This window comes from Trypanosoma cruzi, genomic scaffold (genome assembly GCF_000209065.1).
Source record: "Trypanosoma cruzi strain CL Brener 1047053517149 genomic scaffold, whole genome shotgun sequence".
Taxonomy (NCBI): Eukaryota; Euglenozoa; class Kinetoplastea; order Trypanosomatida; family Trypanosomatidae; genus Trypanosoma; species Trypanosoma cruzi.
In genome coordinates this window covers 97,172-112,115 of record NW_001849404.1, presented here as the reverse complement: position 1 = coordinate 112,115, position 14,944 = coordinate 97,172, and the positions used below count along the sequence as shown (strand labels likewise).

General features: G+C 46.1%; 5 protein-coding genes and 4 non-coding genes across 9 annotated transcripts, besides 30 other annotated features; 5 read left to right on the top strand and 4 right to left on the bottom strand.

The window, feature by feature from the left end:
* On the top strand, nt 1–1,653 carry Tc00.1047053509105.150 (heat shock protein 85, putative; the record flags this gene model as incomplete). Its single annotated transcript, XM_809800.1, has 1 exon — nt 1–1,653. A coding segment is annotated over one exon (1,653 nt), but the record flags the coding sequence as incomplete, so codon positions are not given.
* Nucleotides 1–3,978: a sequence feature (heterozygous, Esmeraldo-like haplotype).
* Nucleotides 156–321: a sequence feature (CT-rich).
* Nucleotides 1,117–1,158: a sequence feature (CT-rich).
* Nucleotides 1,776–1,839: a microsatellite.
* Nucleotides 2,096–2,118: a microsatellite.
* Tc00.1047053509105.140 (heat shock protein 85, putative) lies at nt 2,154–4,268 on the top strand (the record flags this gene model as incomplete). The annotated part of the gene is made up of 1 exon (XM_809799.1): nt 2,154–4,268. One exon carries the CDS (start codon nt 2,154–2,156, stop codon nt 4,266–4,268), a length of 2,115 nt encoding a protein of 704 aa, XP_814892.1.
* Nucleotides 2,771–2,936: a sequence feature (CT-rich).
* Nucleotides 3,732–3,773: a sequence feature (CT-rich).
* Nucleotides 3,979–4,544: a sequence feature (areas merged during assembly that could not be assigned to a particular haplotype. This can correspond to areas where the two haplotypes were merged or to regions with more than two copies in the genome that were merged during assembly.).
* Nucleotides 4,290–4,328: a repeat region.
* Nucleotides 4,397–4,454: a microsatellite.
* Nucleotides 4,545–4,562: a sequence feature (areas merged during assembly that could not be assigned to a particular haplotype. This can correspond to areas where the two haplotypes were merged or to regions with more than two copies in the genome that were merged during assembly.).
* Nucleotides 4,563–4,669: a sequence feature (areas merged during assembly that could not be assigned to a particular haplotype. This can correspond to areas where the two haplotypes were merged or to regions with more than two copies in the genome that were merged during assembly.).
* Nucleotides 4,657–6,678, top strand: Tc00.1047053509105.130 (ATP-binding cassette protein, putative; the record flags this gene model as incomplete). Its single annotated transcript, XM_809798.1, has 1 exon — nt 4,657–6,678. One exon carries the CDS (start codon nt 4,657–4,659, stop codon nt 6,676–6,678), a length of 2,022 nt encoding a protein of 673 aa, XP_814891.1.
* Nucleotides 4,670–4,806: a sequence feature (areas merged during assembly that could not be assigned to a particular haplotype. This can correspond to areas where the two haplotypes were merged or to regions with more than two copies in the genome that were merged during assembly.).
* Nucleotides 4,807–9,525: a sequence feature (haploid, Esmeraldo-like haplotype).
* Nucleotides 6,912–6,972: a sequence feature (A-rich).
* Nucleotides 7,090–8,808, top strand: Tc00.1047053509105.120 (protein kinase, putative; the record flags this gene model as incomplete). The annotated part of the gene is made up of 1 exon (XM_809797.1): nt 7,090–8,808. The coding sequence occupies one exon, from the start codon at nt 7,090–7,092 to the stop codon at nt 8,806–8,808; it is 1,719 nt and encodes a 572-aa protein (XP_814890.1).
* Nucleotides 8,933–8,958: a sequence feature (AT_rich).
* On the bottom strand, nt 9,170–9,242 carry Tc00.1047053509105.118. The gene has a single exon. It is a non-coding gene; the product is annotated as a tRNA-Arg (tRNA).
* Nucleotides 9,310–9,381, bottom strand: Tc00.1047053509105.116. The gene has a single exon. It is a non-coding gene; the product is annotated as a tRNA-Lys (tRNA).
* On the bottom strand, nt 9,444–9,516 carry Tc00.1047053509105.114. The gene has a single exon. It is a non-coding gene; the product is annotated as a tRNA-Arg (tRNA).
* Nucleotides 9,526–9,603: a sequence feature (haploid, non-Esmeraldo-like haplotype).
* Nucleotides 9,604–14,944: part of a sequence feature (heterozygous, non-Esmeraldo-like haplotype) that runs on past the window's edge.
* On the bottom strand, nt 9,719–9,791 carry Tc00.1047053509105.112. Its single transcript has one exon. It is a non-coding gene; the product is annotated as a tRNA-Asn (tRNA).
* Nucleotides 10,879–10,937: a microsatellite.
* Nucleotides 11,058–11,081: a microsatellite.
* Nucleotides 11,567–11,596: a microsatellite.
* Nucleotides 11,602–11,864: a mobile genetic element.
* Nucleotides 12,108–12,139: a sequence feature (AT_rich).
* Nucleotides 12,587–12,606: a microsatellite.
* Nucleotides 12,877–12,898: a sequence feature (AT_rich).
* Nucleotides 13,069–13,096: a microsatellite.
* Nucleotides 13,151–13,201: a microsatellite.
* Nucleotides 13,239–14,792, top strand: Tc00.1047053509105.110 (hypothetical protein, conserved; the record flags this gene model as incomplete). The annotated part of the gene is made up of 1 exon (XM_809796.1): nt 13,239–14,792. One exon carries the CDS (start codon nt 13,239–13,241, stop codon nt 14,790–14,792), a length of 1,554 nt encoding a protein of 517 aa, XP_814889.1.
* Nucleotides 14,432–14,484: a microsatellite.
* Nucleotides 14,794–14,836: a sequence feature (A-rich).
* Nucleotides 14,911–14,940: a sequence feature (AT_rich).

Below are 14,944 nucleotides of genomic sequence, written 5' to 3'. Positions count from 1 at the left end.
TTTCCCGTGACGCCGACGCCGGACTGTGACCTGAAGCGCGGCACCCGCATTGTTTTGCACCTGAAGGAGGACCAGCAGGAGTACCTGGAGGAGCGCCGTCTGAAGGATCTCATCAAGAAGCACTCGGAGTTCATCGGTTATGACATTGAGCTGATGGTGGAGAAGGCGACGGAGAAGGAGGTGACCGACGAGGATGAGGACGAGGCGGCTGCGGCGAAGAATGAGGAGGGTGAGGAGCCGAAGGTGGAGGAGGTGAAGGACGACGCGGAGGAGGGGGAGAAGAAGAAGAAGACGAAGAAGGTCAAGGAGGTGACGCAGGAGTTTGTGGTGCAGAACAAGCACAAGCCTCTCTGGACGCGCGACCCGAAGGATGTGACGAAGGAGGAGTACGCCGCCTTCTACAAGGCCATCTCGAACGACTGGGAGGAGCCGCTGTCGACGAAGCACTTCTCTGTGGAGGGCCAGCTGGAGTTCCGCGCAATTCTGTTCGTGCCGAAGCGCGCGCCATTTGACATGTTTGAGCCCAGCAAGAAGCGCAACAACATCAAGCTGTACGTGCGCCGCGTGTTCATCATGGACAACTGCGAGGACCTGTGCCCCGAGTGGCTTGCTTTCGTGCGCGGTGTGGTGGACAGCGAGGACCTGCCGCTGAACATTTCGCGTGAGAACCTGCAGCAGAATAAGATTCTTAAGGTGATCCGGAAGAACATTGTGAAGAAGGCGCTGGAGCTCTTTGAGGAGATTGCCGAGAACAAGGAAGACTACAAGAAGTTCTATGAGCAGTTTGGCAAGAACGTCAAGCTTGGCATCCACGAGGACAGCGCGAACCGCAAGAAGCTGATGGAGCTGCTGCGCTTCCACAGCTCGGAGTCCGGGGAGGACATGACGACCTTGAAGGACTACGTCACCCGCATGAAGGAGGGCCAGAAGTGCATCTACTACGTGACGGGCGACAGCAAGAAGAAGCTGGAGACCTCGCCGTTCATTGAGCAGGCGAGGCGCCGCGGCTTTGAGGTGCTGTTCATGACGGAACCGATCGATGAGTACGTGATGCAGCAGGTGAAGGACTTTGAGGACAAGAAGTTCGCGTGCCTGACGAAGGAGGGCGTGCACTTTGAGGAGACGGAGGAAGAGAAGAAGCAGCGGGAGGAGGAGAAGACGGCGTACGAGCGTCTCTGCAAGGCGATGAAGGATGTGCTTGGCGACAAGGTGGAGAAGGTGGTGGTGTCGGAGCGCCTGGCGACGTCGCCGTGCATTCTTGTGACGTCGGAGTTCGGGTGGAGCGCACACATGGAGCAGATCATGCGCAACCAGGCGCTGCGCGACTCGAGCATGTCTGCGTACATGATGTCCAAGAAGACGATGGAGATCAACCCGGCGCACCCCATTGTGAAGGAGCTCAAACGCCGCGTGGAGGCGGACGAGAACGACAAGGCCGTGAAGGACCTTGTGTACCTGCTCTTTGACACCGCGCTGCTGACGTCTGGTTTCACGCTGGACGATCCCACGTCGTACGCCGAACGCATCCACCGCATGATCAAGCTTGGCCTCTCGCTGGACGACGAAGACAACGGCAATGAGGAAGCGGAGCCCGCTGCCGCCGTTCCCGCTGAGCCCGTTGCTGGCACATCGAGCATGGAGCAGGTTGACTAGAGGTGCTGCATTTGCCGTGGACCTTCCTTCCTCCTTTCTTTTTCTTTTTCTTTTGTGCCCTGCTTTCTCCTATTCTGTGATGCACTGGGCTTTCCTAACAGGAAATTCTTTCCCACCCACACTATTATTATTATTATTATTATTATTATTATTATTATTATTATTATTATTATTATTATTATTATTTGGTTCGGTAAGGGAATAAAAAGAAGGGAACAGGGTGGATGCCTGGTGGAGGGCAGAAAGGGGGTTCCCTCTCACCACTGCTGCTGCCGCCGCAACTGTGCGCCACACACTCCGCGTTTTTGTTCTTTCTCTTTGTATATCCTTCTCCCTTTCCTCTCGCATTTCTTCTTCTCTGTATTGCCACCAGAAGATAAGCACAACTTTCGTAACACGACAACATCAGCATTTCGCGCAAGGCATACACAAGAAAGACAGGCATACACACACACACACACACACGTGTTAGAGACCCTAAGAACAAGAAACTCGCAAGGATGACCGAGACATTCGCATTCCAGGCTGAGATTAATCAGCTAATGTCTCTCATAATTAATACCTTCTATTCCAACAAGGAAATTTTCCTGCGTGAATTGATCAGCAACTCGTCCGATGCGTGCGACAAGATCCGCTACCAGAGCCTGACGAACCAGGCGGTGCTGGGTGACGAGTCCCACCTTCGTATCCGCGTGATCCCCGACAAGGCAAACAAGACGCTGACGGTGGAGGATACCGGTATTGGCATGACGAAGGCGGAGCTTGTGAACAATCTGGGCACGATCGCGCGGTCCGGCACAAAGGCCTTCATGGAGGCGCTGGAGGCCGGTGGTGACATGAGCATGATTGGCCAGTTCGGTGTTGGTTTCTACTCGGCGTACCTTGTGGCTGACCGCGTGACGGTTGTGTCGAAGAACAACGACGACGAGGCGTACACGTGGGAATCGTCTGCTGGCGGCACTTTCACCGTGACGCCGACGCCGGACTGTGACCTGAAGCGCGGCACCCGCATTGTTTTGCACCTGAAGGAGGACCAGCAGGAGTACCTGGAGGAGCGCCGTCTGAAGGATCTCATCAAGAAGCACTCGGAGTTCATCGGTTATGACATTGAGCTGATGGTGGAGAAGGCGACGGAGAAGGAGGTGACCGACGAGGATGAGGACGAGGCGGCTGCGGCGAAGAATGAGGAGGGTGAGGAGCCGAAGGTGGAGGAGGTGAAGGACGACGCGGAGGAGGGGGAGAAGAAGAAGAAGACGAAGAAGGTCAAGGAGGTGACGCAGGAGTTTGTGGTGCAGAACAAGCACAAGCCTCTCTGGACGCGCGACCCGAAGGATGTGACGAAGGAGGAGTACGCCGCCTTCTACAAGGCCATCTCGAACGACTGGGAGGAGCCGCTGTCGACGAAGCACTTCTCTGTGGAGGGCCAGCTGGAGTTCCGCGCAATTCTGTTCGTGCCGAAGCGCGCGCCATTTGACATGTTTGAGCCCAGCAAGAAGCGCAACAACATCAAGCTGTACGTGCGCCGCGTGTTCATCATGGACAACTGCGAGGACCTGTGCCCCGAGTGGCTTGCTTTCGTGCGCGGTGTGGTGGACAGCGAGGACCTGCCGCTGAACATTTCGCGTGAGAACCTGCAGCAGAATAAGATTCTTAAGGTGATCCGGAAGAACATTGTGAAGAAGGCGCTGGAGCTCTTTGAGGAGATTGCCGAGAACAAGGAAGACTACAAGAAGTTCTATGAGCAGTTTGGCAAGAACGTCAAGCTTGGCATCCACGAGGACAGCGCGAACCGCAAGAAGCTGATGGAGCTGCTGCGCTTCCACAGCTCGGAGTCCGGGGAGGACATGACGACCTTGAAGGACTACGTCACCCGCATGAAGGAGGGCCAGAAGTGCATCTACTACGTGACGGGCGACAGCAAGAAGAAGCTGGAGACCTCGCCGTTCATTGAGCAGGCGAGGCGCCGCGGCTTTGAGGTGCTGTTCATGACGGAACCGATCGATGAGTACGTGATGCAGCAGGTGAAGGACTTTGAGGACAAGAAGTTCGCGTGCCTGACGAAGGAGGGCGTGCACTTTGAGGAGACGGAGGAAGAGAAGAAGCAGCGGGAGGAGGAGAAGACGGCGTACGAGCGTCTCTGCAAGGCGATGAAGGATGTGCTTGGCGACAAGGTGGAGAAGGTGGTGGTGTCGGAGCGCCTGGCGACGTCGCCGTGCATTCTTGTGACGTCGGAGTTCGGGTGGAGCGCACACATGGAGCAGATCATGCGCAACCAGGCGCTGCGCGACTCGAGCATGTCTGCGTACATGATGTCCAAGAAGACGATGGAGATCAACCCGGCTCACCCCATTGTGAAGGAGCTCAAACGCCGCGTGGAGGCGGACGAGAACGACAAGGCCGTGAAGGACCTTGTGTACCTGCTCTTTGACACCGCGCTGCTGACGTCTGGTTTCACGCTGGACGATCCCACGTCGTACGCCGAACGCATCCACCGCATGATCAAGCTTGGCCTCTCGCTGGACGACGAAGACAACGGCAATGAAGAAGCGGAGCCCGCTGCCGCCGTTCCCGCGGAGCCCGTTGCTGGCACATCGAGCATGGAGCAGGTTGACTAGAGGTGCTGCATTTGCCGTGGGCTTTCCTTCCTCCTTTCTTTTTCTTTTTCTTTTTCTTTTGTGCCCTGCTTTCTCCTATTCTGTGATGCACTGGGGCTTCCTAACAGGAAATTCTTTCCCACCCACACTATTATTATTATTATTATTATTATTATTACTATTATTATTATTATTATTATTATTATTTGGCTCGGTAAGGGAATAAAAAGAAGGCAACAGGGTGGATGCCTGGTGGAGGGCAGAAAGGGGGTTCCCTCTCACCAATGCTGCTGCCGCCGCAACTTTGCGCCACACTCTGTTTTTTTTGTTTTTTTTGTTTTTGGAGGTAGTGAGTTAGGTTGGATTGTTATTATTATTATTGTTTCGATTCGTCATTTGGTGTTAAAAAATGGAAGAGGCTGAATTGTTAAATAGTTCTGAGGGTGTGCGGAATGCCGTTACTCGCAAGGAGCGCAAGCGACAGGAAAAGGCTGAGAAGCACCTTGAGGAACTTCGTGTTTTGAGCGATCGAGCGAATAACGTTAATAAGGAGGGTGATAACCCTTTTTCTGTTACATGGGAGCTTGAACAAATGCCGGAGGGTTCTCGAAATATTTCCTTGAAAAAGGTCTCTGTTTCCGTGAATGGCAAGGTGCTCTTTAAGGATACGGTCGTGAAGCTTTCTGCAGGTTCACGTTACGGACTAATGGGTCCAAATGGGAGAGGGAAGTCGACTATTCTTCGTTTGTTGAGTACCCGAGAGTTACCTGTGCAGTCGAATCTTGATCTGTTGCTTGTAGAACAGGAACAGGAGTTTCACGCCTCTGATTTGAGTGCGGTTGATGCTGTTCTGGAGAGTCATAAGAAGCAGAAGGAATATTCGACTGAGGCGGTGACCTTGCGCGGGAAAGTGGAGCTTAATGAAGTGGAATTCGCCCGATTACAGTTTTTAGAAGATGAACTGGAAATGATGGGCGCATCTCAAGCTGAGGCCCGTGCCCGTCGTATTTTGTTTGGTTTGGGCTTTCCAACGGAGTGGCATGAGCGTCCAACAAAGAGCTTCAGTGGCGGATGGCGTAAGCGTATCGCGTTGGCATCTGCTGTTTTTATTGAGCCGGATGTACTGATGCTAGATGAGCCGACAAACCATTTGGACTTGAATGCTGTCATTTGGTTGGAGTCGTATTTGTGTGAGCAGTACAGTGAAAAAGTGCGGCGTCCAAAAACTCTTGTTGTTGTTTCTCATGATGCCGGATTTCTTGATGAAGTTTGTACTCACATGGTTCATGTGGAGAATCATCTGCTGAACTATTATCGTGGTGGGTACAGTGGGTTCGATGAACAGCTGCGTCAGCGGCATCAGGAGTTGGATAAGAAATATGCAGCCGTTTCCAAAACGATAAAGGAGAAGAAGCGCAATGGAATGTCGAATGCACAGGTTGACGATTGGATAAAAGATCAAGTTCGCACAGGTCGTTTAGATCCATTGTACCTTGAAAAACGTCGTGACTATATTGTCAACTTCCCTTTTGCTGAACCGCCCGAGTTGCCGGATGCTTGTATTTTCAAGCTGGAGGATGTTTCATTCAACTATCCTGGTGGACCGGTGTTATTTGAAAATGTCAATTGTGCCCTGTGGACAGACAGCCGCATCACATTGTGTGGTCCCAATGGTATTGGCAAGAGTACATTGTTGAATATTATGACCGGTGAACTGAACCCCACCGTAGGTGTTGTTACGATTAATCGGAAGGTCCGTGTCGGCCGCTACAACCAACATTTTGTGGATAAATTGCCTTTGGAGAAAACGGCGGTAGAATATATTCGGTCCCTGGGCATCAATGAGGAGGACAAGGCGCGCCGTCAACTGGGCAGTTTTGGTTTGGAGGGCAATGTGCACAAAAATCAGATTGCTACCCTAAGTGGGGGGCAAAAGGCTCGTGTTGCCTTTGCGGCAATCAGCACGGAAAAGCCCCATTTTCTTCTCTTTGACGAACCAACGAACCATTTGGATGTGGAGTCGATCGAGGCCCTCTGCGAAGCGATTAAAGCGTTTAGGGGAGGGGTGCTGGTGGTGACACACGACGCTCGTTTGATTGAGGAAACAGAGATGCAGATTTGGGAGGTGGGGAACCGTACTGTAACGTCGTTCAATGGTACGCTTAGCGAGTACAAAAAGAAGGTGCGATCGATCTTTGAGCGGGAGGAGGCCGAGGCGATGAAGGAACGGAAGCAGGTGCTGGAGACGAAACTGATGAAAAATCGTCTTGTGCGCCAAGGCGATGGCAGAAACGTGGAGGAGTTACGACGAGAAATGGAGGAGAAGCAACAAAAGCAGCAGGTGGTGGACGTGGATAACGCGTTTGACTTCCTGGAGAAGCGGGGAAAAAAGAAGAAGGAAAAGAAGGAGAAGGCAGCTAAAGGTGGCTAAAAATAGGGACGGCAGTAAGGCATGCCGTTTTGTTGTTGTTGTTGGGATGGATTCTGTCGCCGGCACCCTCAAGGAGATAAAACAAATTATATATAATTAAATTGTATGAAGAGATTTTCTTGAGATCTTCATCTCGTCTACTCGCTACTTCTCTTTCTCTCACTGTGTGGGTGTTGGTCCGTGGTGATTCTCTTCTCTTGTGCCGCAGTCATTCTGTACAATCCCGCTCATCATTTGTTTTGTTCTTTTTTTTTTTCTCGTGTTTATAGTTTTTTTTTTTTTTTTTTTTTTTTTGTTGTTGTTGTTCTTTTCCCTCCCTTCCGACACGCTGTGGGAAAGGAGAGAGGGGATTGTTGTTTGGTTGGTTGTGGCGGTGAGTCATTTCACGAGGAGCGTTTCTTGGCAAGTTCGATGCCCACTCCGCGTCTTGTTGGACGTTATGAATTTGTTAGACTGGTAGGCAAAGGTGGATTTGGTGTTGTGGAGGAATACCACGACCTACTGACAAATGAGCAGGTTGCCATTAAAACCATCCCAGCGCGTTTTGTCGATCAGGAGAGCAAACGTCTCATTCGTGAAATAGACACCATGTCTTTTCTTCATGACGCCCATCCACACGTGATTGGTTTTTTTAGCATGTTTGTAACTTCATGCAGTAGTGTGGACGGCCGTTCTCTTTTGGAGGATGGCATTCAATGCAGCGGCTCCGCGGTGTCAGGGGAGGCTCCGCAAAGTTTGGACGTTCAGGCTCCAGCGTATGCCGGTCTTAGTTGCGGTGCCGCACTTTTCAAGCACCAGACTCAACTGGAGGCGGAAGTGGCAAAAATACGCGGCAGCGACAAGTTTAATCTTCACATTGTGATGCCTCTCATGAAAGGGGATTTGCTCCACTTTATCAATCATGCCTCCTCTCCTGCCGGTTTAAACCTGGCAGTCACGGAGGAGTTTATTGAACAAGTGTGTGTTGTGGTTGCCTTCCAAATATGCTTTGGATTGGATTATCTGCACAAGTGTAACATTGTGCACCGTGATATGAAGCCAGAAAACATTCTTATTCGTCTGCACAATACGAATCCCTATGAATCTACCGCTCTTATTGCTGACCTCGGACTGGCGCGAGATGCTCAGGCGAGTGATACATTTTATGTGTGTACACGTTACTATCGACCACCTGAAATCATAACAACGGTTTCACGTGGGGAGACGTCCATTGATGTGTGGTCACTAGGATGCATTTTATTTGAACTAGTGACCGGGCGTGCCCTTTTTAGGGTTAGCTCAGCCCTCAATGAACATGGTGTGTGGGAGGGTCATCGTGCCAGCACTCAGTTAGAGGTGATTCTGGATACCATTGGGACACCAAGTCATGATGAGATTAAACGCCTTATGCCGGTGGGGAATGCACAGATGTATTTGCTGCGGAGTGTTCCTCGCCCTTCACGACTTATGGAAATGATTAGGAACAACTGGCGCTTGCATACAACACGAGACCGTCAAACAAAGTGGATGGACTTGATCTCACGTTGTCTTGTTTTTTTTCCAGAGCAGCGTCCTACGTGTGAAGACTTGTGCCGACATCAACTTTTTCGAGAATTCAATGTTCTTTACGGCGAAAATGTGAAGCAGTATCCTGCGAGGGCATATGTACCGGTAGAGGTTGGAACTCTGATGGTTGAAAATAAACAGATTGTTTTGCGTCTTGTTCGACGTGCCCTGGAACAGTGCGCGCCTTTAGCCGAGGACGAAACAACAGATGAAACAGACGGGGGGGGTGAAGAGCAAGAAGAGGATGGAGTGACTCTGTTTGAAAGTGAATGTTTTCAAAACGAAGAAGAATCTTTTGAGGAGTTGAATGGGGCGAACTCCGTGGCGGTGCTTTCCGTACCATCATGCGAAGAAGATGTTCCTTCAGAAGCAAGGGCAGAAGACGACAGAGGGCCGAAGGACTTTCCTCGGTTGAGCGACCCTGGACTTCTTCATCAGTACGCCACAACGACTGCATTCACTGATGGTGATGCCTTGGATGATGTTATTTCCAGGCTTCTGAACGACCTTCAATACCACACACACGATCCCGAACGTTCTGAACAGTTGAGAGCTCTGTTGAACTACTTTATCTCCCTCCGATGAAGGTAAGAAGAAAAAAGAAAAAAAAAGACACGCTTGTTAGCTTTTTTGTTTTCTGTTCTTGGTGGTGGTGTTGGTGTCCTTGTCATTTTGATTTACGTGACGCTGCGAGAGAAATGGCGGAGCCAAAATATATATATATAAAATAAATATGTGTGTGTGTGTCTATCGTTTTTGGGATGCGCTTATTAACGCTTATGGATAAAATGCCTGTTTCCTCCTTTGTTCATTTGTCGCGCCAACAAGTGCGAGGTGTTCCTCTCGGGAAAAAAAAAGTGTGGTTTGGACTAATTTGCATACACAAGAGATGCTCGCATCAAGAACCGCAGATAAACGCCGCAGGAATGAAAAAAAAAAAAAAAATTACCCTCGGCGGGACTCGAACCCGCAATCTTTCGCTTAGGAAGCGAACGCCTTATCCATTGGGCTACGAGGGCTCCCTCGCATCCACGCGAGAACCCACACCGGCGTCATTTCCCTCAAAAATGAAAGTTGGAAAAAAAGCGCCATCCGTGGGGATCGAACCCACGACCACACGGTTAAAAGCCGTGCGCTCTACCGCTGAGCTAGGAAGGCACCGTCCCGCCTGCTCTAAACGTGATTGTTCCCTTCACCTTTGCACAAAGGAAAAAAATATATACTCCAGACGGGACTCGAACCCGCAATCCTTGGATTAGAAGTCCAAAGCCTTATCCATTAGGCCACTGGAGCGCCTTCGCCGTCGCAAAAATCTGAGCTAAAACGATAGACATGAGGAAGTTTTGTCTATCAGCCTGACCAATTTTTCCCCTTCGCCACGGGGCGTGTAGCTCAGTGGTAGAGCGCCTGTTTTGCATACAGGAGGCCTAGGGTTCGATCCCCTACTCGTCCATGTTTTTGACACGAAAAAATTTTTTTCGAAGCAACAAAAAAACTCCTCCCGTTGGATTCGAACCAACGACCTGTAGGTTAACAGCCTAACGCGCTGCCGACTGCGCCAGGGAGGATACGCCGAAGGCCTTACATCTAAAGGAGGGAAAAAATAACACCTTTTTCTTGGAAGCCGCAGGCGCGCATCAAAAATTGTTTTTGATGATTTGCGAGATATTCGCTCGCTTCGATTGATGACAGATTCGGGCTGCGCGACGGTACTGTTACGTGATTTCTTCCTATTAAACTTTATTAGAGACCCGGACGGAAGGAGCGAAGGAGCCGGCAACAGCAGGGAGAATGTTTTCCCTGTTTCTATTTTTGCCGTTCATCCTATTTTTGGTCCCAACCTCGCGGCAGCGTCTTGTGGATCGAAGAGTCTTGAACCGCCACCTATTGATATATATATATATATATCTCCAATCCAAATGGGGTGCTGCATCTCACGATAGTAGCCATCTGAATATACACACGCCGTCGACGCAAACGAAGACGATATGGCGAGCCCGACGTCTAACGATTTGTCTTTCATTTATTTTTATTTTTGTTTTATATGGGAAAGTTTTTTTTTCCGGCCAGCAGCCTTGGCGACAATGATAGCAACAATAATAATGAGAATAACAATTTTGTGATTATTCGGAAAAGCATCATCTTCCACATTTTGGTAATTATTATTATTAAAGAAGTGCACTATTTCCCCTCATAATATACATATATATTACATATATATTGTACATTTTATCGTTTTATTTAAAGAAAAAACTCTTCTTATTTTAAGATATTTATCTCCACTCATATTTAACTAAGAGCCATGAGCATTGAATAATAATAATATAATGTATATGGAAGGTCGGTTATGTATTGACTGAATGATGATTATGCGATAGTATTTTTCGAGGAGTGAACTTTTGAAGGAAAAAAGAAGATGGCTGCAAACATTTATGGAGAGTTAATTTGCTGGCGATTTTGCGATACTTTTTCATTTTTTCTTCTTTTGCTTTTTTGCCTCATTATACGAAACTGAAGTCGTTTATTTTACTCCATTTGCTCCATCTATTTGTAGGTCTTTTCTAATTTTGTGTACAAATTATGTGACCATAATTGTGAAATGTGTGCTTGTTGTTTATTAAAGTCCTTTTTTTTTTTTTCTTTTTTGCTACTTTAATATATATATATATATATATATATATATATATATATATATATATATATATATATATATACAGAAGTAAAAGCACAAAAGTACTTTACAGAACAACCCAAAAATCCGATTCAGTCATTTATTTTTTTTTTTCATTTCTTTGAAAAATTATAAGTGGGGTTCTTGTATTATAATGAATTTCATATATATATATATACATATATATTATTCTTTTGAAATGCAAAGAAAATAACGGATTATAAATTTTGCTCTGGGTAATGGGTCGTGCTTTTTTTAAAAAGTATGTATTTGTGGTATATATTACCACAGGAACAAGTTACTTTTTAGTGGTTGTAATAGTATTGGTAATATCACTGGTACTTACCAGCCCTACTTTAGCTTTATTATTATTTCTTTTTTGTATTAGTCTTTGCAAGATGTGTTACCCTAAAAAATTTCTAGGGGAATATTATCATCCAATTAGTAAAGAGGGAAAGGTATGTTTACGGGTGGAAGAAGAAAGGGAGAAGTTGTTTGAATCAGTTTTAAAAATCAAAAGATAAATGTGTTGTTTCTGATCTTGTGAGAAAAAAAAAAAGTAGAACTGCTTATTAGACGCATATTTAAAAAAAAGAAAGCTGCTATGAAGCCAGAAATTGTATATCGTTGGAAATTTTTGAATGAAGCCAAAAAGATTTCGTCCAAGAACCAATTATTATTATTATTATTATTATTATTATTTTAGTAGGAGCTTGTGAAGAGAATGATCGCCGGAGAGCTAGCCAATTTAATGAATATACATCCTGGTAAAAGGATTACACCTCTTTGTGACACTTTCCTATCTTACGAATTTTGGGAAGAACACAAATTTAGGGGGAGCAGCAGGGAGCCGATAGCGGCCAGATGATTTTTTATTTTGAACTTACCACCAACCCCCTTTTTGGTTCTTTCCCTTTCAGCGGGGCCTTGTGGCTGCAGGACCCCAAAGACTCCCCTTCATAAGCAATAAATATCTGCATTTCCGATTCGAATAGAGTGAACGGGTCATGATTGTAGCTAATGGATGGTATAATATAAATATACGCTTACTTGGAGTTAAGCTTTGGGGATATGGTACATCCACTTTTATTCCATTTATCTCACTCTCATTTCTATCGGGTTTGTTTTCTATGACTGAAAAACTCAGGATTTGGCCAGCGGCCCAGAAAAATATTCTTTTTTTCCGCCAACAGGAAAAAGATGCCCACGGAAGTTTAAAAAAATAAAAATAAAAAAAAAAAATAACGATCTTCATAAACAATAGATATCTAAGTTAAGGCGGTGGTTGGAGAATTATCTGGATTAGGCGAAGCACTGATCATTATGGCGTTTTTTGGCAACTTGGCGCTCAAAGTGGATAGTTGAATTGACTGTTGGAAATAAATAGATTATGTCCATCACTTTTTTTTTTTGACAAATTAGATCAGCTGGCTTATTGTTAATTTGGGCTGATCTTGTAAGGATCTAAGGGAAGGATAAGCAGAGAGAAATCAACAGTTGAACAGGGTATTCATGCTGCGGCGGTTATAGCATTCCACTTTTTTGGAACAAAGTGAGATAATTACTGCCTTCATTATTATCATGGGGATAGCTGCAAGCAAAGCTTATTCGCCCGGAATCTTCCGACACGGAGTTTGCGTGTTTGTGAGAGGTTTTTCATAATATTCAAAGTAATTTTGGTGGGGCTGAGAGTTTTTTTTTTTTTTTTTTTTGCTAATTTGACTCTAAAATGCTACCAACGGACCTGTTTTGCGGCCGCCAAAATTAACGAACTATCTAATTTATGCAAATTCCCACGAGGTTTTTTGGTAAAAGAGGGAAATAACATGATTTTGGGCAAGTTGCTATTTATTTATATAAAAAGCAGTATCGTGTACGAGTGGGAAGGGGCGATAGAAAATGTTATGCACGTACATATGAGTTAGGTGTAACAAAGGATAAACACTCATCATCACAAAGCAACAAAAAAGGAGGAGGAAAAGATTATAAATTTATTTTTTAAAAGGAGTTTCCAAGTATTCTCTTTTAAGAAATTTAAGGTAAGAAAAAAAAAAAGAAAGAAAACGGTATGAAGATATGCAACTAATTCACTTATATGCAGAAAAACAACAGCAACAACAAACTGACAGATGGGATAGGATCGCTCTGCTGTAGGTATTGATAAACCTTCTTTTTGTGTGTGTGTGTGTGTGTGTGTGTGTGCCAATACATTTTTTTTATTTTTACGAGAATTTCGGAGACTTCAAAAAAAACACATGTTGATATATATATATATTGTTTTATTTATTTATTTATTTTTGTTTGTTTTACTTCTTCACAAACCAAGACTCAGGTAGTTTTCTCCATGTGTAGTTTTTTTTTGATGATGACTGGGTTTTTAGAGACATCTTTTTATCTGTTTCTTTTGTTTTTTTTGTTTGGCTGGAGCATTTTTCATGTGAATGCTCTAGCAGAGGATGGGGATATGCTCGTCCACTCGCGGAATGCTACCGTTGGCGAATTTCCAAGCGGTGTAAGCTTATGCCCCAGGACTGCACCGATATATTGTGCCTTTCCGGGAATGTTGGGCTACTATTGCGTGCGTGCCGGAGAAAAGTGCTGCAACGCTTTTGAAGGGGGTGGAATTGGATGTCAACAGGGGGAGATGTGCTGTCCAGGGGTTTACAAAGCATCCTGTTGTGGATTTTCGGAAACTTGTGGCATTGATGCGAGTAATCGATCTCTGTGTGTAAAGGATCGTTGTGCCGTTCACTCTGATGTTGATAGTTGTTTGACTGACCAAGGTGAAATGGGGTGTCGTTGGTGTTGCGCAGAGAGGCGTTGTGTTTCTTCAGTACATCAATGCATCAATGAAAAACCTATTACTAGAGGCGAAATGTGCTATTCGCCATGTCAATACGCTGATACTTGTCGTCGATGCCTTAGAGGCGCCATAAGTAATAATAGCCATAGCGTTTCATGTGTGTGGTGCTGTAGCACCCAGAGTTGCATTCCCAGATCAGAAATATCCAATTGCGCACAAGACCAGTTCTTCTTGAAGTTGGTAGATTGCGACGAATGTCTAGAAGGAGGCCGTGGTGTTTTATTTTGGCTACAATATGCTGCAATCTCTTCCCTTCCGTCAGCTGTCATTGTGTTACTTGTTGGAGCTGCTACCATCGGTCTCGCTCTGCCCTATGCGATGCGCTGTTCGATACTGAGACGTCAACAGCCTGATGTGGACGATGCTCGCATCCATGCACCAGAAACAAGAGGTTCATCGGTGCGTCGTCATGGATTCAATAATTGTGATGGAGCAGTGCGCCGGTGGTGGATGAGGGGTCGCAGTGCCAAAAACACTTTATCGCATGACGAATTGGGTTATAATCGTGTGATTTCTTGCTCTTCTTGTCACTGCATATTGCACGTGCAAAGGCTCGTCAAGGAAATATTAGGTGGCGTATCAAAATTACCCCGGGAGAGACAAGAATCAAATATGAACCGTGTGCTTCCCAGTGCCGTTGATGCCACTTCCATTCCTCAGCGCGATGTTTTTCTTGGTAACGGTGGTGATAATAACAATAAGGATGATGATGATGACGATGCTGTTGTTATTTTATTACCATGTAATCATTTATTCTGTTACCCTTGCATGGGGTTGGACTCTAGTCGAAGGGTTCGCGGCTCACGCAGCAAAGATTTAATTTTTCAGTCAGGTGGTAAGGCTGGGGTCGAGGCAAAATGTCGTGATATATCCTCTGAATTTCTTGAAAAGGATAAATCTCAGAGTCAAGGGCAATTGAAGGAAACGAAAATGACAGAAGAAATGATTGTTATGGCACACTGTCGTGGTGTGTGTCCTCGGTGTGGCCGTGGGGTGAAGGACAACATACTCATTGAACACATCGTCCGACTTTAGGTTTTTTTTTTCCGTTTTTTTTTATATTTTATTTTTTATTTTTTATTGTTTACTTTGATTGCATGTGTGTGTGTGATTATTCTTCTTTTTGAGGGTGCGAGTCTCATCTGAAATGAGCTTATATACAAATATTTATTTATTTATTTATCCCT